Here is a 21,817-nt window from a genome sequence, read left to right as displayed (position 1 = left end):
TTACTTACGTGGAGAAAAACTGCAGCAGGTGATGGTGCAGAGGGACCTCGGGGTCCTTATGCATGAGTCGCAAAAACCCAGCTTGCAGGTGCAGCAGGTGGTCAGGAAGGCGAATGGAATGCTGGCCTTCATAGCGAGGGGGATTGAATATAAAAGTAGGGAGGTCTTGCTGCGGCTATATAGGGCATTGGTAAGGCCGCAGCTGGAGTACTGTGTGCAGTTTTGGGCGCTGTACTTACGCAAGGATATTTTGGCCTTGGAGGGAGTGCAGAGGAGGTTTACTAGGCTGATGCCGGAGTTGAGAGGGTTGAGCTATGAGGAGAGGTTGAATAAACTAGGCTTGTACTCGTTAGAGTTTAGAAGAATGAGGGGAGATCTCATTGAGACATATAAGATGATGAATGGGATGGATAGGATAGAGGTGGAGACACTCTTCCCGCTCAGAAAGGACAGTAGGACTAGGGGACACAGCCTCAAGATAAAGGGGGGGCGGTTTAGAACAGAGTTGAGGAGGAACTTCTTCACTCAAAGGGTGGTGAATCTCTGGAATTCTCTGCCCGTTGAAGTGGTGGAGGCTACCTCGCTAAATATTTTTAAGACGCGGGTTGATGGGTTTTTGATAAGAGAGGGGATTAAGGGTTATGGGGAGAGGGCGGGGAATGTGGAGCTGAGCCACAACAGATCAGCCATGATCTTATTGAATGGCAGGGCAGGCTCGAGGGGCCAGATGGCCTACTCCTGCTCCTATTTCTTATGTTCTTATGTTCACTAAGCTCACAATCTCTCATCATTCAGAGTTCACAAATTTTGCCATCTTTATCCTTAATTTTTCAGGGACATACTTGTCCTGAATTGCTAACAACTGACTTTCAAAAGAGTCCCACATATCGAATGTAGATTTACCCTCAAACAGCTACCCCCAGTCTACATTCCCTAGCTCCTGCCTAATACTGTAGTGGTTAGTCTTCCCCCAGTATAGTACTTTCACTTTAGGTCTACTTCTATCCTTTGCTATAAGTATCTTGAAACTTGTAGAATTGTGCAAAAACTATACATTTCTTTGAATAGCATCCTATCACTTTGTGATGATATCCTGGAATATGTAGTCCATGAAGACCTTAGTTTCACACGACTCAGATAAAAAAGGCATTTGGAGGCTTTTTCAGCATGTTCAGGAATTTTGTACTGACATTTGACCCAGAACCGGTACAGTAGAGGTGGCATCGAGATGCAGCAGTTAGCACTGCTGCCTCACAGCTCCAGGGACCCATGGTTGAATTCCAGCCTTGGGTGGAGTTTGCATATTCTCCCCGTATCTGTGTGGGTTTCCTCCAGGTGCTGCAGTTTCTTCCCACAATCCAAAGGTACACAGGTTAGTGTTGTTTGGCCACATTAAATTTCCCCTTGGTGTCCCACAATGTGTAGGTTAAGTACATTAGCCATGGTAAATGCACTGGGTTATGAAGATAGGGTGGAGGAGAGGACTGTTTCGGAGCGCCATTACAGACTCGATGGGCCAGATGGCCTCTTTCTGCACTGTAGGGATTTCATGGTAAAGAAAACTTGTATTTTCTTTAAAATGTCTATAAAATCTGTTGTTTGAAAAAGACTGAAGAGGTGCTTGCAGAGGGTTAGGGTGCGATATGTTTGAACAATAGCAGTGCTCCGTAGACATGGCGGCCTTTGAGGCAGAAGCAGTGTCAACAGCAAGGAAGTTAACATACGGAAGTCATGTGACCAAACACAAAGGAGAACTGCAGACAAAGCTGCAGAAGAGAAGAAAATAGAGAAGGCACATTTCTGCTCCTATGTCTTCTGGTCTTATTTGCAAGCTATGTAGTGTAATGCAGTTAAACAGGATGGAAAGCTGAAGACAGGGTTAGAACAGGAATTCTCAATTTTACTACTGCTGTGTTAAGTTTTTCAGGATGGTTTACCATGTTTTATGAAAGTGGCAAGAGGAAAGCGTCAATATGCCATTGAGCCTGTCAAAAGTCTAGCTTAGGAGATTCTACACGTGTGCGCCATTTGGACATGGGGTGGGAGGGGTGGATTCTCTCATTCCACTGTACTTATTTTCTAGCACAGTAGGGTGGGAGAATCTCATGTCTGGGCATGTGCAGGATTCATGAATGCATTTCTGTAGCTCGCGCATCTCCCGGAATCTTCCGCGCCATTAGATCCACGCTGAAAACGTGGGTAACCAAGTATAATTTAAATTTTATGTATTTCTAATTTTAATTTAATTAGTGGGACTATTGAATTCTGCGGGCCTGCTGGCATTCTGCCATTGAGATTGATGGGGACGGGAGTAAGGCCAGCAATCTGAGTGGCCTGAGAGAGGGTATCTGCACAGTGAGGGGGATTGGCACTGCAGTGGGAGGGGAATGGGGGGCTGGAGATCGGGGTGGCCTGGGACTTTGGGAAGGGAGGGTGTTGGGGTGGGTGTCAAGACTGGCCCGGGAATGATCGGGAGGGCGGCGATTAGGCCATGGGGGTGTTAGAGGGCAGCACTGCAGGAATCCCAGGCTGGCCAGCGATTGAGCTGGTCAGCAAACGAGAGGCTGACAGTTTGGGGCCACTGCGCATGCGCAGAGGCCCTCGGGTTTCAGCCTCCTAGGTGAGAATAGGCCCCCGACCCCATGAAATCTAATGACATAGCCTCTGTATTGCACAGAGTGCGGGAGATTCTAGTGTGAACTCCCACTGAAAAAAAATCCATGAATAACCCTGTTTTCCTGTGAATTCAACTCTCAAGAGGTTTTGTTTTGGGAGAATTCCACCTGGATTGTCTCTGTGAACCCCACATGGAATACATCTGCCAGTAAATGGAACCCAAAGTGCTGAATTGATTGAGTGGGAAAATGTGTGATTCTCTGAATCACAGGCCAAGTTAGAGAATTTTAGAACTACGTGTGGTGCCACATATCTACAGGGAGTGGTGCAGTTGCTTGCAGTTTTGTGAGGTGTGTATCAGCTGCTGAAGTGAAATTTACCTTTTTACTTGATGTACCTTTTCCCTGATAGCTCATGTTTAATTTGCATTGGTTCCAATTCATGTTGAAGTAAAAGCTACAAAAGCGAAATCTCAGAATTGCAGAATTTGAGAAATGTTAGAACCACGTTCTCAGGCAGTGCATTCCAGACCTTAACCGCTCAGTGTGGAAAGAATTCTCCTTATGTCCCCTTTGCTTCTTTTGCCTATTACCTTAAATCCGTGCTCTCTTGTTCTCACTTCTTCCACCAATGGGAACAGGTTTTCCCCAACTCGTCTGCCTGGAACCTTCATGATTTTGAACATCTTTTTCAAATCTCCTTTCAACTTTCTCCTATCTGTCTACTTTATAGGAAGTTCGTCATCGCTGGAAACTTCCTCATAAACTTCTTTTGCATTCTCTCCAACGCCTTCATACCTTTTCGTGAAGTGTGATGACCAATACTGGTCACGATACTCCAGCTGAAGCTGAACCTGTGTTCTGTGCAATTTTAGCATAATCTCCTTGTGCTCTATGCCTTATCAGTAGATACTGCTGCTTTATGAATTGTTCCCAACCTGCCCTGTCACCTTCAATGATTTGTGCGCAGATGTACCCAGTTCCTTCTGCTCCTGCATCCTGTTTAGAATCACCCTTTATTTAATATTGTCTGTGACCTTCCGACCAAAATCACTTCCCACTTCTTTTTGATAATTTCTTCATTGGAGGTCATTTTGTTTATATTTTTCCCATTGGGATTATAACACTTTTTGACATCAGTATTGCCACAACTGTGCCCCACCTTCCCACTGCATCCATCAGTTTTGTACAATACCAACCACTGCCCCACTGTACTTTGTGCTGCTGGAGTACAGCGCCTTCTGGGGCTCATTTGCTGGAAATCTCACACCTGAGTCGAAAAGCTTCAGACTTGAGCTGTAATCTCAGTTGTTGTGTAGTGCAAAGGCTGTTACTTGTCTGAGACGTGAAACTGCTTTTGCAGGTGAACATAAAAATCCCAAGACTCAAATTGAAGAGCAGGGGTGTTCTTCTCATGTCTGGGCCAACGTTTTGTCCACAAACCATGATCACTAAACTAGTTTATCTGATTAACTATCAACTTCACGACATTATAACAGTAACTTCACTGAAAACAAAAGTAATTGAACTCAAAATATTTTGGGAGATCCTGAAGGCTGACTGTTTATAGAATTTCTTATGTCAGATTCCTTTGGTGTTTTGAAGTTTTTTTTATAGAGAGACGAAGGTTGAGAGGTGACCTGATAGAGATTTATAAAATGTTGAGACGAATAGATAGGGTGGAACCTCGGAAACTATTTCCCAGGGCTGAAATGGTCGCTACGAGAGGACACAGGTTTAAGGTGCTGGGAAGCAAGTACAGAGGAAATGTTAGGGGTAAGTTTTTCACTCAGAGGGTGGTGTGTGACTGGAATCGGCTGCCGTCGGTGGTGGTGGAGGCAAACTCGCTGGGGTCTTTTAAAAGACTTCTGGATGAGTATATGGGATTTAATGAGACTGGGAGTTACAGATAGTTCTATGGCTTGGTAGGTATGGGTGTGATCGGCGCAACTTGTGGGCTGAAGGGCCTGTTTGTGCTGTAGTGTTCTATGTTCTATTGTTATCTTGGCTTTCACATGCTGAACTGTCAGTTGCCATGGTTGAGTGCTGAAATATCGACTGCAATGTATAAACACCAAAGTCTGAATGCTGAACTGCAGGCTACAGCGCACAATAGCTCTGAATGCACAACAACAGCTGAGAGCTGAACTGCAGGCACAGTTACAGGTCTGAATGCCACCTTTATTTATGGAAATGAGAAATCCCTACTCTTGGTGTCAAAATTCCTTTCAAGAATATATTATTATAATTCATTGAATTATAATGAATTATCTGTTGAATTATCTGTTCTCAATAATAAACACACTGAGCAATTCCAATGCTTCTTTTTGGCAGACATCTAATATAGTCTTTTTTCTCTTTTCAGATTCGGATGCAAGCTCAAAGTGGCCTGTGTCAGGGGAGTATGATTGGTAACTTTATTAATATCTACCAACAAGAGGGCACCAGAGGTTTGTGGAGGGTATGTATTCAAATATTCAATATGACAGTCAAACTGTCAATCATATATCGTATATGCTGTTTTCCATCCAGTTTACTGCTGTCCTCTGCTGAAGCTCTTACTATGATAAGGCAACAGCTGCATACTGCTTTCTCTGAATGCGAGTTATTTTCACGATCTGAGTGTGAAGGGATGAAATTATTTGGAGAAAGAGAATGCCATCTTGTATTGATGGAGAAAACAGTGAAGCATATTTCAATTGAGTTTTGATGGGAGAGGGTCAGGAGGGGAGCACAGGGAAGTTTGACTTTAGGAGTATTGGGTGGGGATTGGGAGGAACGAGAAGCACTGCAGGAGAACTTTAGGAGGTAATTGGAATTAGAAGTACATGGAGGAAACTGATATGGGTTATCAAATGGGAAGTGGAGTTGGACATCGTGACTGGCCATGTTGTTTGTCCATCGCCATGGATGAGGACCTCGACACCATTAGTCATTTTGAGGCTGGTTGCGATGTGTCCGAAGATGACTGATTAGGCCAATTTGGGCACGGAATGTCCTGGCACATGTTGGACTGACTTGTGTAGGCACTGTAGTTGTTGTGCTGGTGGCTCTGGACTTGCACAGCTCGCACTTAAGTTATGCTTCAGCAATACACCTTGCTTCGTAAGCTTGACAGCCTTTGTGGAAGAGGCAACGCCAGATAGGGCAGTTTTGTGCCAGCGTTTCCCAGGTGGTCGTGACTATGTTAAGTGACTTCAGGGAGGCCTTGAGTGTGCCTTTGAAACATTTCTTCTGCCCTCCATGCGAGCGCCTTTCAGCAGAGAGTTCCCCAAAAAGGAGCTGCTTGGGTATGCGCCCACCTGCCATACGGATGACACGATCTGCCCAACGGGTCTGCGCTCTCATCAGCAGCCTGTGGACTGATGGTAGACTTGCTGTGGAGAGAAATTCAATGTCTGGTACTTTGTCTTGCCATCTGATGCGTAATATTCTGCGAAGACAAGTCATGTGGAAATGATTGAGCTGTCTTGCATGCCTTCGATACACAGTCCACGCTTCACAGACATACAGGAGGGTTGTGAGTACCGCGTGCTGTAGACCTTCAGTTTTGTTGCTGGGCTGATTCCTCGGCATTCCCATACAGTGGAGCGCAGTCTACCGAAAGCAGAACTTGCCTTTGCCATTCTGCAGTTAACTTCTGCATCAATAGTCACTGCTTGGGAGAGGGTGCTGCCAAGATAAGTGAACTGGTCCACTGCCTGTAGTTTCTGCCCTTTGATTGTGATTATGGGTTCTGTGTACGGTGCATGAGAAGCAGGCTGGTGCATGACTTCAGTCTTTTTAATGTTGATGGTGAGCCCAAAGTTGTCACAAGCCTGTGGAAAATTTGTCCATATTAACTTGCGTCTCTGGCTCTGAGTCAGTACACAGGGCGCAGTGGTCAGCAAAGAGGAAGCCTCTCAGGACAGTTTCCTTCATTTTGGTAATAGCTTGGAGTTTCCTCAGGTTGAAGAGCTTCCCATCCACTCTGTACTTGAGGCTGATTCCAGCAATACTGTCCTGGAAGGCACCATTCATCATGGCAGTAAACATCATGCTGAACAGTGTGGGTGCGAGCACACAGCCCTATTTGACACCATTGGTGACTGGGAATGCCTCAGAGAATTCTCCACCGTCCAGTACTCTGGCTATTCTGCCATCATGGAACCGAACATTTGAATGAATTTGGGAGGGTAGCCGAACTTTGACATGATCCTCCACAAGCCTTGTCGGCTTACAGTGTTGAAGGCTTTCGCACAGTCAACAAAGGTTGTGTAGAGCTCGCGATTCTGCTCCGGACACTTCTCCTGAAGTTGGCGCGCAGCAAAATTCATGTCAATAGTCCCGCGACATTTGCAGAAGCCACACTGTGACTCTGGAAGCAGGCCCAGCTACAGATAAGTGACCAGACGATTTAGCAGGACTCTTGCGAGGGTTTTTCCTGTGATGGAGGGCAGCGAGATTCCTTGATGGTTGGCGCGTACTTGCCGATTGCCCTTCCTCTTGTAGAGGTGTACGATAGAAGCACTTTTAAGTTCCTGAGGAATGGATCCTTGCTTCCAAAAGGACTGGAACAACTCGGTGAGCTTCTCGATAAGTACAGGACCGGCGACTTTGTAGACCTCTGCAGGTATGGCATCTGCCCCTGGGGCTTTGCCACTGGATAGCTGGTTGACAGCTGTTGTGACTTTGGCTACTACCGGTGAGTCATCCATAGTGCTGTTGATATCAGCCTGGGAAATCTTGTCTATTGCCTCATCTTTAATAGATGACGGTCGGTTGAGGACAGCTTCAAAGTGGTCATCTCTGCAGGATCTGAGCTCTCCCTGTAATGAGAGTTGTACCATTTGTACTCAGGAGGGGAGAACTCCCGAGAGATTGAGGTCCGTAGAGAGTGCTGAGGGCTTCATAGAAACATTTCAAGTCGTTTCTGTCAGCGTATCCCTGTATTTCATCTGCCTTGGCGCTCAGCCAAGCATCCTGCATTTTACGCAGTTTATTCTGGACTGTCTTGTGAACACTGATAAAAGCATTTTTCTTGGCAGCTGATGATGGGTCATTCTGACAGGCCCAATGAAGACGGTACTTTTCAACAAGTAGAGCCTGTATCTCCTCATCATCCTCATAGCAGCATGACCGGTTCATATGGGTAGAGGGCCCGAGCATCTTCAGTGCAGATGTATGGACAGCATCCCTGAAGCGTTCCCAGTCGTCCTCAGTGCTGCCTGTGAGGTGTAGGTCAGCAAGCTTGATTTCTAAGTCTTCAGCCAGTGCTGAAGCTATGCTGGGGTTCTTTAGCTTGGCCGCATTGATTCTTTTCATAACTTTGCTTCCTTGTGGTCACCTCTTGGGACTGATGTGGAGCCTCGTTTTGGAGACAATGAGCCTGTGATCTGTCCAGCAGTCAGCACCACACATGGCTTTGGTCACTCTGACATCCTGCCTGTCTTTTCTTCCGACAATGACATAGTTGATAAGATGCCAATGCTTAGAGTGGGGGTGCATCCAGGAGGTCTTGTTACAGGTAGGCAGACGAAAGGTTGTGTTGGTGATGAGGAGGTCATGTGCTGCACGGGGTCTTCATTAAGAGTAGGCTGTTACTGTTACACTTGCCCACGCCATGCCTCCCAATGACTCCCTGCCAGATTGCAGAGTCACACCCTACTCTTACATTGAAATCACCAGGTGGAGTTGGACATAGTGACTTGCCATACAGCACAGAAGAAGGCCATTTGGCCCATTGTGTCTGTGCTGGCCCTCCTAAAGAGCAGTTCACGTCCTGACACTCCCCTGCCCTCTACCCACATCTCTGCACATGCCTCCTTTTCAGATATTTAGAGAATGCCCCTGTAGCCATTCCACTTTCATGTAAAAGCAGTAACAGCCAAATTTGTTGCACCACGGTTGGCTCAGCTGCATGGGGAGAGGAGGAAAAAGTGTGAGAATACAATACTTATAAGCAAAGAGAACAACACAGCACGGGAAACAGGCCCTTTGGCCCAACGGGCCCGCGCTGCCATTTTAACATTGTGAGTGCCCTCTTCTACCTACGACCTTTGTCTAAGCCTATTGGACTCCACAATAAAGGAACCGTAACCAGATTGAGGGATGACTAATTTAGGGACAATTTGTTAACACCAGTCAGCCTAAGAGCACGTTTTTGGGGTGTGGGAGGAAACCGGAGCACCTGGAGAAAACCCACGCACGCATGGGGAGAATGTGCAAACTCCCACGGACACTGGCCCAAATCCATGTATCTGCACAGCAAACAGTGATGGTCACTGAGCTGTCATGTTGCCTGTCAGCTGGTCCAGTTTAAGCATACACTAACGACGTGAAGCACTAGGCAACTCTCGAAGCAACATCCAAGAGCAGCCCTCGCACAACCCGCCGCGTGTATGCCCCTTGTTGGACAACAAGGCAGACCGAATCACCTGTGGATTAAAAGAAGACATCAATAAACATGCACAACTTATGCAGACATTCACGGAATCCCCAGAAGCTCAGAAGTAAAACAAGTGAGCCATAAAATATGTTGGAAGGTCCGTAGGAATCAATTGATACCCAGGAACGTCCCAAGGCTCTTGATCCTTATTTAGAACAGTCCCCTGTATCCCTCCATCTCTAGTCCACTCATGTGCCTATCTAAGTAAACCTTAAACAACTCTAGCGTGGCTGCCTCCACCACCCTATTTGGCACTGCATTCCAGGCCCCCACAACCCTCTGCGTGAAAAACCTCCCTCTAACATCCAAATTATACCTTGCCCCCTCACCCTAAGCCCGTGGCCCCTTGTAATTTTTGTATCCAACCTAGGAAAAAGGTTTCCACTGTTCACTCTATACCGTTAATAATCTCATACACCTCTATTGGATAGAACACAGAACACTACAGCACAAACAGGCCCTTCGGCCCACAAGTTGCGCCGATCACATCAATACCTACCAATCCATAGACCTATCTATAACCCCCAATCCCATTAAATCCCATATACTCATCCAGAAGTCTTTTAAAAGACCCCAGCGAGTTCGCCTCCACCACCACTGATGGCAGCCGATTCCATTCACTCACCACCCTCTGAGTGATCTTCCCTCATTCTCCGTCTTTCTAAGGAGAACAGCCCCAATCTGCCCAATCTCTCCTCATAGCTCAGTCCTTCCATACCAGGCAGCATCCTGGTAAACCTCCTCTGCAATCTCTCCAGGGTCTCCACGTCCTTCCGGTAGGAAGGCGACCAGAACTGGATGCAGTACTCCAAATGCTTGGGGTTCAAATGCTTCAGTAGGAGTAGAGAAGGAGGTAGAAGGGGGGGAGGGGTAGCATTATTAGTCAAGGATTGTATCACGGTGTCAGAGAGGAAGTTTGATGAGGACTTGTCTGTTGAGGTAGTATGGGCTGAGGTTAGAAATAGGGGAGGAGAGGTCACCCTGTTGGGAGTCTTTTATAGACCTCCTAAAAGTTCTAGAGAGGCTGAGGAAAGGATTGCGGAGACGATCCTGGATAGGAGTGAAAGTAATGGGGTAATTGTTATGGGGGACTTTAACTTTACTAATATTGATTGGAATAGCTATAGCTCCAGCTCATTAGAGGGGTCAGTTTTTGTACAAAGCGTGCAAGAGGGTTTCTTGACTCAGTATGTTGACAGGCCAACTAGAGGTGAGGCTATATTGGATTTGGTGCTGGGAAATGAGCCAGACCAGTTGCTAGACTTGGGAAGTTGGGGTGCATTTTGGTGATAGTGACCACAATTCGGTTACGTTCACCTTAGTGATGGAAAGGGATAGGCATGAACCTCGGGTCAGTAGTTTTAGCTGGGGGAAGGGTAATTATGAGGCTATTAGGAGAGAATTAGGAAGCGTAGGTTGGACTAGAACATAGAACATTACAGCGCAGAACAGGCCCTTCGGCCCACGATGTTGCGCCGACCAGTTACAAAACAATGACCCACTAACCTAAACCAATCCCTTTTCGTCCATAAACCTATCCACGGTTCTCTTAAACACCCCCAAACTAGGCGCATTTACAACTGCAGCAGGCAGGGCATTCCAATCCCTCACCACCCTCTGGGTAAAGAACCTACCCCTGACATCCGTCCTATAACTACCCCCCCTTAATTTAAAGCCATGCCCCCTCGTGCTAGATTTCTCCATCAGAGGAAAAAGGCTATCACTATCCACCCTATCTAAACCTCTAATCATCTTATATGTTTCAATAAGATCCCCTCTTAGCCACCTTCTTTCCAGCGAAAACAACCCCAAATCCCTCAGCCTCTCCTCATAGGACCTCCCCTCCATACCAGGCAACATCCTGGTAAACCTCCTCTGCACCCTCTCCAAAGCAAGGACTAGGAGACTACAGGGTCTGGGAACGTCCGAAATGTGGAGTTTTTTCAAGGAGCAGCTACTGCGAGTCCTTGATATGTATGTCCCTGTCAGGCAAGAAGGAATTGGTCGAGCTAGGGAACTGTGGTGCACTAGGAAAGTTGATTCGCTGGTTAGAAAGAAAAAGGAGGCTTATGTCCGGATGAGACTTGAGGGCTCAGGTAGTGCACTAGAGAGCTTTAGTTTGGCTAGGAGGGAGTTAAAGAGAGAGTTAAGAAGGGCTAAAAGAGGACATGAGAAGACTTTGGCTGATAGGATTAAGGAGAATCCTAAGGCGTTCTACAGATATGTTAAGAGCAAAAGGTTGGTTAGGGCCAGTTAGAGACAGCAGTGGGAATTTATGTGTGGAACCGGAAGAGATTGGAGAGGCATTGAACCAATATTTCTCTTCGGTGTTCACGCAGGGGGACATAAATGTAGCTGTGGAGACCACTGGGTTACAGGGTTGTAAACTGGACAGTATTGCAGTTGATAAGGAGGATGTACTAGTTATTCTTGAGGGTTTGAAAATAGATAAGTCCCCTGGGCCGGACGGGATTTACCCTAGGATTCTCTGGGAGGCAAGGGAGGAGATTGCAGAGCCTCTGGCTGTGATCTTCAGGTCGTCGTTGGTCACCGGTATAGTGCCAGAAGATTGGAGGTTAGCGAATGTTGCCCCATTGTTTAAGAAGGGGAACAGAGACTTCCCCGGGAATTCTAGACCGGTGAGTCTTACTTCTGTTGTGGGCAAGGTTTTAGAAAAAATTATTAGGGATAGGATTTATAGTTATTTGGAGAGTAATGAAATGATTAAAGATAGTCAGCATGGTTTTGTGGAGGGTAGGTCGTGCCTTACTAACCTTATTGAGTTTTTTTGAGAAAGTGACCAAAGAGGTGGATAGGGGTAAGGCAGTTGACGTATATATGGACTTTAGTAAGGCGTTTGATAAGGTTCACCATGGAAGCCTTCTGCAGAAATTGCAGGTGTATGGGATTGAGGGTGATCTAGGAAATTGGATTAGGAATTGGCTGGCGGATAGGAGACAGAGGGTGGTGGTTGATGGTAAGTATTCGACATGGAGTTCAGTTACGAGTGGTGTGCCTCAGGGATCTGTTTTGGGGCCACTGCTGTTTGTAATTTTTATAAATGATCTGGATGAGGGTATAGCTGGGTGGATTAGTAAATTTGCTGATGACACCAAAGTCGGAGGTGTGGTTGATAGTGAGGAAGGGTGTCTTAGTCTACAGGGAGACTTGGACAAGTTGCAGAGCTGGGCCGAGAGGTGGGGGATGGAGTTTAATGCGGAAAAGTGTGAGGTAATTCACTTTGGCAGGAATAATGGATGTGTCGAGTATAGGGCTAACGGTAGGACTCTGAATAGTGTGGATGAACAGAGGGATCTAGGTGTATGTGTACATAGATCCCTGAAAGTTGGGAATCAAGTAGATAGGGTTGTTAGGAAGGCATACGGTGTCTTGGCGTTTATTGGTAGGGGGATTGAATTTAGGAGCCGCAGCGTCATGTTGCAACTCTACAAAACTCTGGTGCGTCCGCACTTGGAGTACTGTGTGCAGTTCTGGTCCCCACATTATAGGAAGGATGTGGAGGCTTTGGAGAGGGTGCAGAGGAGGTTTACCAGGATGTTGCCTGGTATGGAGGGGAGATCATATGAGGAGAGACTGAGGGATTTGAGGTTGTTTTCGTTAGAAAGAAGGCGGCTGCGAGGGGACCTTATTGAAACATATAAGATGATTAGAGGTTTGGATAGGGTGGACAGTGATAGCCTTTTTTCCTCGGATGGAGAAAGCTAGCACGAGGGGGCATAGCTTTAAATTAAAGGGGTGGTAGTTATAGGACGGATGTCAGGGGTAGGTTCTTTACCCAGAGGGTGGTGAGGGATTGGAATTCCCTGCCTGCTGCAGTTGTAAATGCGCCTAGTTTGGGGGCGTTTAAGAGATCCGTGGATAGGTTTATGGATGGAAAGGGTTTGGTTTAGGTTAGAGGGTCATTGTTTTTTAACAGGTCGGCGCAACATCGTGGGCTGAAGGGCCTATTCTGCGCTGTTATGTTCTATGTTCTAACCCCTTCCTATAAAGGCAAGCATACCATAAGCCTTCTTCGCCACCTTCTCCACCTGTACTGCCACCTTCAAGGACTTTTTACTGCACCCCTAGGTCCCTCTGCGTTTCTGTACTCTTAATAGGCCTACCATTTATCGTATAACTCCCCCCTACAATATTTCTTCCAAAATGTATCACCTCGCATTTATCTGGATTAAATTCTATCTGCCATTTCTCTGCCCAATATACGAGCCTATCTATATCCTGCTGTATTGCCTGACACTGCCCCTCACTGTCCACCAGTCCAGACATCTTCGTGTCATCTGCAAACTTGCTGATCACACCACGTACTCCCTCTTCCAAGTCATTTATGTGTATTACAAATAGCAAAGGTCCCAGTACTGAGCCCTGCGGCACACCGCTAGTTACAAACCTCCAGCTAGAAGAAGACCCTTCCACTACTACTCTCTGTCTCCTGTTACCAAGCCAGTTTTCAATCCATCTAGACACCTGTCCTTGTATCCCGTGAGCCTTAACCTTTTCCACCAACCTACCATGAGGGACTTTGTCAAACGTCTTACTGAAATCCATATGGACGACATCCACGGCTCGTCCTTCATTGACCGTTTTTGTCACCTCCTCAAAAAATTCTACCAGATTCGTAAGGCACGACCTCCCCTTAACAAAGCCATGCTGCCTATCACTAATCAGATTGCCACACTCTAAATGCGTATACATCTATCCCTAAGAATCCTTTCCAACAACTTCCCTACCACTGATGTCAAACTCACCGGCCTATAATGAAGAACATAAGAAATAGGAGCAGGAGTAGGCCATCTAGCCCTTCGAGCCTGCCCCGCCACTCAGTTCCACATTCCCGCCCTCTCCCCATAACCCTTAATCCCCTCGCTTATCAAAAACCCATCAACCCGCGTCTTAAAAATATTTAGCAAGGCAGCCTCCACCACCTCAACGGGCAGAGAATTCCAGAGATTTACCACCCTTTGAGTGAAGAAGTTCCTCCTCAACTCCGTTCTAAACCGCACCCCCCCTTTATCTTGAGGCTGTGCGCCCTAGTCCTACTGTCCTTTCTGAGCGGGAAGAGCCTCTCCACCTCTATCCTATCCATCCCATTCATCATCTTATATGTCTCAATGAGATCTCCCCTCATTCTTCTAAACTCTAACGAGTACAAGCCTAGTTTATTCAGCCTCTCCTCATAGCTCAACCCCCTCAACTCCGGTATCAGCCTAGTAAACCTCCTCTGCACTCCCTCCAAGGCCAAAATATCCTTGCGTAAGTACGGCGACCAAAACTGCACACAGTACTCCAGCTGCGGCCTCACCAATGCCCTATACAGCCGCAGCAAGACCTCCCTACTTTTATATTCAATCCCCCTCGCTATGAAGGCCAGCATCCCATTGGCCTTCCTGACCACCTGCTGCACCTGCAAGCTGGGTTTTTGCGACTCATGCACAAGGACCCCGAGGTCCCTCTGCACTGTCGCCTGCTGCAGTTTTTCGCCACGTATGTAATAGTCCTTCCTACCATTATTCCTACCAAAGTGGACCACCTCGCACTTACCAACATTAAATTCCATTTGCCATTTCCTGGCCCATTCGCCCAGCCTATCTCGATCCTTCTGCAAACTCTCCACACCCTCCGCACAATTTGTCGTTCCACCAATCTTGGTGTCATCAGCAAATTTCGACACCATACACTTGGTTCCCTCCTCCAGATTATCTATATAAATGGTAAATAGCTGAGGCCCCAGCACCGACTCCTGGGGCGGGTTATCCCTACCACCCTTTTTAAACAACATTCGCTATCCTCCAGTCCTCTGGGACCTCACCTGTGTCCAAAGAAGAGACAAAGATTTACGTCAGAGGCCCAGCAATTTCATCTCTCGTCTCCCTAAGCAGCCTAGGATAAATGCCATCAGGCCCTGGAGATTTATCAGTTTTAATACTACCTAAAAACCCTAACACTTTCTCCCTCATAATAGATATTTCCTCCAACGGGTGTACAACTCCCTCCAAGACAGTGCCGGACAACAAGTCCCTCTCTTTCGTGAATTCTGACGCAAAGCATTCATTCAGGATCTCCCCCATTCCCTCAGACTCTAAGCATAGGTTCCCCTCCTCTGTCCCTAAGTGGACCGATTTTTCCTCTAACCACCCTTTTGTTCCTAACATAGGAGTAAAATGCCTTTGGATTTTCCTTAATCCTGTCTGCCAAGACCGTTTCATGCCCCCTTTTCGTTTGAGTTCCCTCCTACTCACTCTGTATTCTCCAATGCTCTCTCCATTCCCAGTTGCTTGGACCTAACATACACCTCTCTTTTCTTCCTGACCAAGTCCTCAATACCCTTAGTTATCCACTGCTCCCTAATCCTACCTTTCCCATCCTTTCTCTTAATCGGCCCGTGTCTTTCCTGCAACCTTTTCAGTTGTCCATTAAAAGACTCCCACGTGCTGAACGTGGACTTCGCCTCAAACAACCTCTCCCAATCAGTGTCTATAAGTTCCTACCTAATCCGCTGTAGCTAGCCTTCCCCCAATTTAGCACACTCCCCTTTGGACAGCGCTCCTCCTTTTCCATTTGTATCTTGAAGTAGACAGAATTGTGGTCACTGTTTGCCACATGTTCCCTTACTGCAACCTCGACCACCTGACCAGGCTCATTTCCCAGAACTACATCCAGTATAGCCCCCTCTCCAGCTGGGCTAGCTACATACTACTCCAAAGACCCTTCCAGTACACATATTACAAATTCCTCCCTGCCTGGACCCCCAGCCCTAGGCGCCTTCCAATCCACACCAGGGAGATTAAAGTGTCTCACTACAACAACCCTATTTTTTCTGCACCTATCCAGAATTTCCTTACATATACTTTCTTCCACTTCCTGTGGGCTATTGGGTGGCCTATAGTGTACCCCTAGCATAGTGATTGCTCCCTTCCTATTCCTGCACTCCACCCACAGCGACTCATTTCCAGACTCCCCCCCTGCACCACTGTAATGTGCTCCCTAACTAACAACGCCACTCCCCCACCTCTTTTTGACTCTCCTCTGTCACGCCTGAAACACTTATATCCAGGAATATTGTAGGGGGTTCAAAGGTAAGCCGAAAAAGATAGATGTTTCTACAGCCACAAACAACACTCCAGGATGGTATGTTGCCTCCCTGGAGTTAGCGCCGAGGATGTCTCAAAGCATCTGTAGGACAATTTGGAGAGGGAGGGTGAACAGCCAGTGGTTGTGGTATGCATTGGTATCAATGAATAGGTTTTAAAAAAGGATAAGGTTCTAAAAGCCTTATACAGGAGGTTAGGAAATAAATTGAAAAGTAGAACCTCAAAGTTATTAGACAGATTAATGAGACTAAAGGCCCTGATGGCTTGTATCCTCGGATCCTGACAAATTTATTGGAGTTCTATGAGAATGTGTCTAGGGCGGTGGATAGAGGAGAGCCGGTGGATGTGGTCTTTCTAGATTTTCAGAAGGCGTTTGGCAAAGTACCTCACAAGAGGTTATTGCAGAAGGTCGAGGGACATGGACTTGGGGGTAGGGTGTTAGCGTGGATAGAGGATTGGTTGTCAAATAGGAGGCAGAGAGTGGGGGTCAACGGGTGCTATTCGGATTGGCGGATGGTGACTAGTGGAGTGCCCCAGGGGTCGGTGCTGGGGCCTCAGCTTTTTACCATTTATATAGATGATCTGGAGGAGGGAACCGAGTGTATGGTGTCGAAATTTGCTGATGACACCAAGATTGGTGGAACGGCAAATTGTGCGGAGGGTGTGGAGAGTCTGCAGAAAGATCTAGATAGGCTGGGTGAATGGGCCAGGAACTGGCAAATGGAATTTAATGTTGGCAAGTGTGAGGTGGTCCACTTTGGTAGGAAGAATGGTAGGAAGGACTATTACTTACGGGGCGAAAAACTGCAGCAGGCGACGTTGCAGAAGGACCTCGGGGTCCTTGTGCATGAGTCGCAAAAACCCAGCTTGCAGGTGCAGCAGGTGGTCAGGAAGGCGAATGGGATGCTGGCCTTCATAGCGAGGGGGATTGAATATAAAAGTAGGGAGGTCTTGCTGCAGCTGTATAGGGCATTGGTGAGGCCGCAGCTGGAGTACTGTGTGCAGTTTTGGGCGCCGCACCTGCGCAAAGATATTTTGGCCTTGGAGGGAGTGCAGAGGAGGTTTACTAGGCTGATACCGGAGTTGAGGGGGTTGAGCTATGAGGAGAGGCTGAATAAACTGGGCTTGTACTCGTTAGAGTTTAGAAGAATGAGGGGAGATCTCATTGAGACGTATAAGATGATGAATGGGATGGATAGGATAGAGGTGGAGAGACTCTTCCCGCTCAAAAAAGACAGTAGGACTAGGGGACACAGCCTCAAGATAAAAAGGTTTAGAACGGAGTTGAGGAGGAACTTCTTCACTCAAAGAGTGGTGAATCTCTGGAATTCTCTGCCCGTTGAAGTGGTGGAGGCTGTCTCGCTAAATATTTTTAAGACGCGGGTTGATGGGTTTTTGATAAGAGAGGGGATTAAGGGTTATGGGGAGAGGGCGGGAAAGTGGAACTGAGCAGCGACAGATCAGCCATGATCTTATTGAATGGCGGGGCAGGCTCGAAGGGCTAGATGGCCTACTCCTGCTCCTATTTCTTACGTTCTTATGTTCTTATCCTAAAATTCGTAGCATCCCAGCAGTGCAGAAGGAGGCTGTTCAGCCCATTGAGTCTGCACCAACTTTCTGGATGAGAATCTTATTTCCCAACTTATTTCTTGTAATCCTAAGCATTTGCCATGGCAGATATTATTGGAATCCATTATTAAGGAAATAATAGCTGTATATTTGGAAAATCATCATCTAATCAAGCAGAGACAGCATGGCTTCATGAAATCATGTTCAGAGCTGTGTGGGTTATGTGGATTGGCCATGCTAAATTGCCCCTTTGGTGTCAGGGGAATTAGTGGAGTAAATGGGATTGCGGGAATAGGCCCTGGGTGGGATTATTTTGGTGCAGGCTCATTGGGTCGAATGGCTGCCTCCTGCACTGTAGGGATTTTATGCTTGACCAATTTATTAGGATTTTTCAAGGAAGTCTTGATCAAAGTGGATAGTAGTATTGTGGTACCAGAGCAGAAACCCTAAAGTATGTAATGAGGCTCAACTAGGTCCCAACAGTTTTTCAATTTTGGCATGTACGAAGATAAGGTGTTTCATTTCTGCTGACATACTAAGAAGCATTTGTCAAAACAAACTTTATTTACTAATAGTTTAGCTGTAATGCATGAATTAGTTTAACTTATACCAATTGAAATCCTTAAACAAGATATAATTCTTAACTGCTAACCTCTCTCTATTAGTTCCAATTCAAGCAACATTCCTTTTATAGATTTAAACTCTTGAAAATCAATTAGCAACACATAGGCTTACGTGCTTATATTTGCTAACAATCCTAGAGCCTTTTGAACACCTCTGGAGAGGGAGAGAGAGAGAGACACCTGGAAGCAGCCTCCAGAGAGAGAAAGACAAACTGACATCTCTTGCTTCTTTAAAGTCCAGGCAGAAACTGACAGTTCTAAAGTAAGAGAACTGTGTTTTTCTTTCAAGCTTAGCTCCACTCATTCACATGATTGCCTCTGTTAATCAACCTAATCAAAACTCTACTCTGAAACCCCAGGAGAAAAGCCAAAATGAACAAAAAATGCATTAACTCAGATTAATATAAATACATTCCTAGCTAATAACAGTCATGAGCCTGCATTCTCAGTATGTAAGCTGCTGGTGCAGACAAATTGGCTGCATGTAAAATAGAGCTGAATCCTAAATATGCCCCTCATAAGAAACATGATATAAATACATTACTTAAAGGTACAGTATCATCGCATCTAAGAAATGAACCAGCAATGTGAAAAGATTGTTTCATTTTCAAAACCCCTAATTTCACACTATTCGTGTGTGCATATATTTGTTATAAAGTGGAGGTTGATCCCTCCCCTCTGAGGATTAACACCAACACCCAAAGAGGAGTACCTTGCCTCAAACTGTAAAGAAGTGTGTGTGAAGTCATGTGATTCTCATCTTAGTGGTTAAATACTAAATAAATCCCAGACACACACTCTAAAATCAACATGTAACAATTTACTCATTTACCTAACAGTGAACACTTGACTAAACTATTAACAAACTGAATAAAACAAGATTCTAATGGTATGCTGTTTCACTAAATACAATTCCTACTCATGACAAAAAATAGAATTTAATTACTCACTAAATTACATCCAGGTTTTATGTCTTCTGGAATATTCTGGGTCTTCTATGTTGATTCTTCTGTCTGGAGATTGTTTTTTCTTTGGTAACTTTGCTGCCTAGATAGTGCTGTGGTGGGTGGAGTTACTCTCCCCGTTTTGTATAGAGGAGGAGAAAGTGGGTTCCTGGACATGTGTCCTTTGTTTGAACAGAGGGGAGTACGATAGGATGAGAGAGGAATTGGCAAATATTGATTGGGGGAGCACATTGGAAGGTAGGTCTACTGAGGAACAATGGAGGATCTTTAAGGAGATCTTTCTTGGTGCTCAGCAGAAATTTATTCCGACGGTTAAAAAGGATCGTAGGAGGAGAGATAATCAGCCGTGGATAACGAAGGAGGTAAAGGAAAGTGTTAAATTAAAAGCAGATGCGTTTACAGTAGCTAAGAGTAGTGGGCGAGAAGAGGATTGGGAGAGGTTTAAATATCAACAAAGAATGACAAAGAAGTTGATAAAGAGGGGTAGGATAAACTATGAAGCTGGGTTGGCGCTTAATATAAAAAAGGATAGTAAGAGTTTTTATAAATATATAAAAAGGAAGAGGCTGGCTAGGGTGAACGTTGGACCCTTAGAAGATGAGAGGGGGGACTTAGTGGTAGGGGATGGGGAAATGGCTGAGGCCTTGAATAACTTTTTTGTTTCGGTCTTCACGGAGGAGGATGTGAATAATTTGCTGGATGTTAACGATGGAAAGATGGTAGGAGTGGAGGACCTGAATGCAGTGCTCGAAAGACTGGAGGGACTGATTGTGGACAAGTCCCAGGACCGGATGGAATGCATCCAAGGATTCTGAAAGAAATGGCGGAGGTGATAGTGGATGCTTTGATGATTATTTTCCAAACATTGCTGGATTCTGGGGAAGTGCCGGAAGATTGGAAAACGGCTAATGTTACACTGTTGTTTAAGAAGGGTGGCAGGCAAAAGGCAGGGAATCATAGGCCGGTTAGTTTAACGCCTGTTGTAGGTAAAATGTTAGAATCCGTGATCAAGGAGAAAATAGCGAGGCATCTTGCGAATTCTTTGATAGAGCGGACGCAGCACGGTTTCGTTAAGGGGAAGTCGTGTCTGACGAATTTATTGGAGTTCTATGAGGATGTGTCTAGGGTGGTGGATAGAGGAGAGCCAGTGGATGTGGTGTTTCTTGATTTTCAGAAGGCGTTTGATAAGGTGCCGCACAAGAGGTTATTACAGAAGGTCAGGGGACATGGAGTTGGGGGTAGGGTGTTAGCGTGGATAGGGGATTGGCTGTCAAATAGGAGGCAGAGAGTGGGGGTCAATGGGTGCTATTCGGATTGGCGGTTGGTGACTAGTGGAGTGCCCCAGGGGTCGGTGCTGGGGTCTCAGCTTTTTACCATTTATATAGATGATCTGGAGGAGGGAACCGAGCGTAGGGTGTCGAAATTTGCTGATGACACCAAGATTGGTGGAACAGCAAATTGTGCGGAGGGTGTGGAAAGTCTGCAGAAAGATCTAGATAGGCTGGGCGAATGGGCCAGGAACTGGCGAATGGGCCAGGAACTGGCAAATGGAATTTAATGTTGGCAAGTGTGAAGTGGTCCACTTTGGTAGGAATAATGGTAGGAAGGACTATTACTTATGTGGTGAAAAACTGCAGCATGCAACGGTGCAGAGGGACCTCGGGGTCCTTGTGCATGAGTCACAAAAACCCAGCCTGCAGGTGCAGCAGGTGGTCAGGAAGGCTAATGGGATGCTGGCCTTCATAGCGAGGGGGATTGAATATAAAAGTAGGGAGGTCTTGCTGCAACTGTGCAGGGCACTGGTGAGGCTGCAGCTGGAGTACTGTGTGCAGTTTTGGTCGCCGCACTTAGACAAGGATATTTTGGCCTTGGAGGGAGTGCAGAGGAGGTTTATTAGGCTGATACCGGAGTTGAGGGGGTTGAACTCTGAGGAAAGGCTGAATAAACTAGGCTTGTACTCGTTAGAGTTTAGAAGAATGACGGGAGATCTCATTGAGACATGTAAGATGATGAATGGGATGGATAGGATAGAGGTGGAGAGGGTCTTCCCGCTCAGAAAGGACAGTAGGACTAGAGGCCACAGCCTCAAGATAAAGGGGGGGGGTGGGGGGGGGCGGTTTAGAACGGAGTCGAGGAGGAACTTCTTCACTCAAAGGGTAGTGAATCTCTGGAATTCTCTGCCCGTTGAAGTGGTGGAGGCTGCCTCGCTAAATATATTTAAGACACGGGTTGATAGGTTTTTGATAGGCAAGGGGATTAAGGGTTATGGGGAGAGGGCGGGAAGGTGGAACTAAGCCACGACAGATCAGCCATGAACTTATTGAATGGCGGGGCAGGCTCGAACGGCTAGATGGCCTGCTCCTATTTCTTCTGTTCTTATGTTCTTTGTCCCACTGCCCTCTTCTTTTATACCTATGATGATTTACCAATATTTTCTACTGGTACTAGGTTGTCAAAACCATTAGACTTAATTTAATAAGCTCTTGATATCTAGGTGCCAAATTCAAAT

At 46.3% G+C, this 21,817-nt stretch overlaps 1 protein-coding gene across 2 annotated transcripts in view; it reads left to right on the top strand.

Annotated features, from left to right (window-relative positions):
- The window catches only part of slc25a14 (solute carrier family 25 member 14), a 186,918-nt gene that overhangs the window by 91,155 nt on the left and 73,946 nt on the right, over positions 1–21,817 (top strand). For both annotated transcript variants that reach the window (XM_080187298.1, XM_080187299.1), the window contains exon 6: positions 4,981–5,076. In XM_080187298.1, the coding sequence (XP_080043424.1) occupies positions 4,981–5,076 (96 nt within the window). The remainder of the gene's footprint in view (positions 1–4,980; positions 5,077–21,817) is intronic.

Source organism: Carcharhinus amblyrhynchos, chromosome 4 (genome assembly GCF_965287045.1).
Source record: "Carcharhinus amblyrhynchos chromosome 4, sCarAmb.v2.hapA, whole genome shotgun sequence".
Classification (NCBI taxonomy): domain Eukaryota; kingdom Metazoa; phylum Chordata; class Chondrichthyes; order Carcharhiniformes; family Carcharhinidae; genus Carcharhinus; species Carcharhinus amblyrhynchos.
Note: the sequence above shows the minus strand (reverse complement) of the source record. Positions and strands in the feature narration are given on the sequence as shown.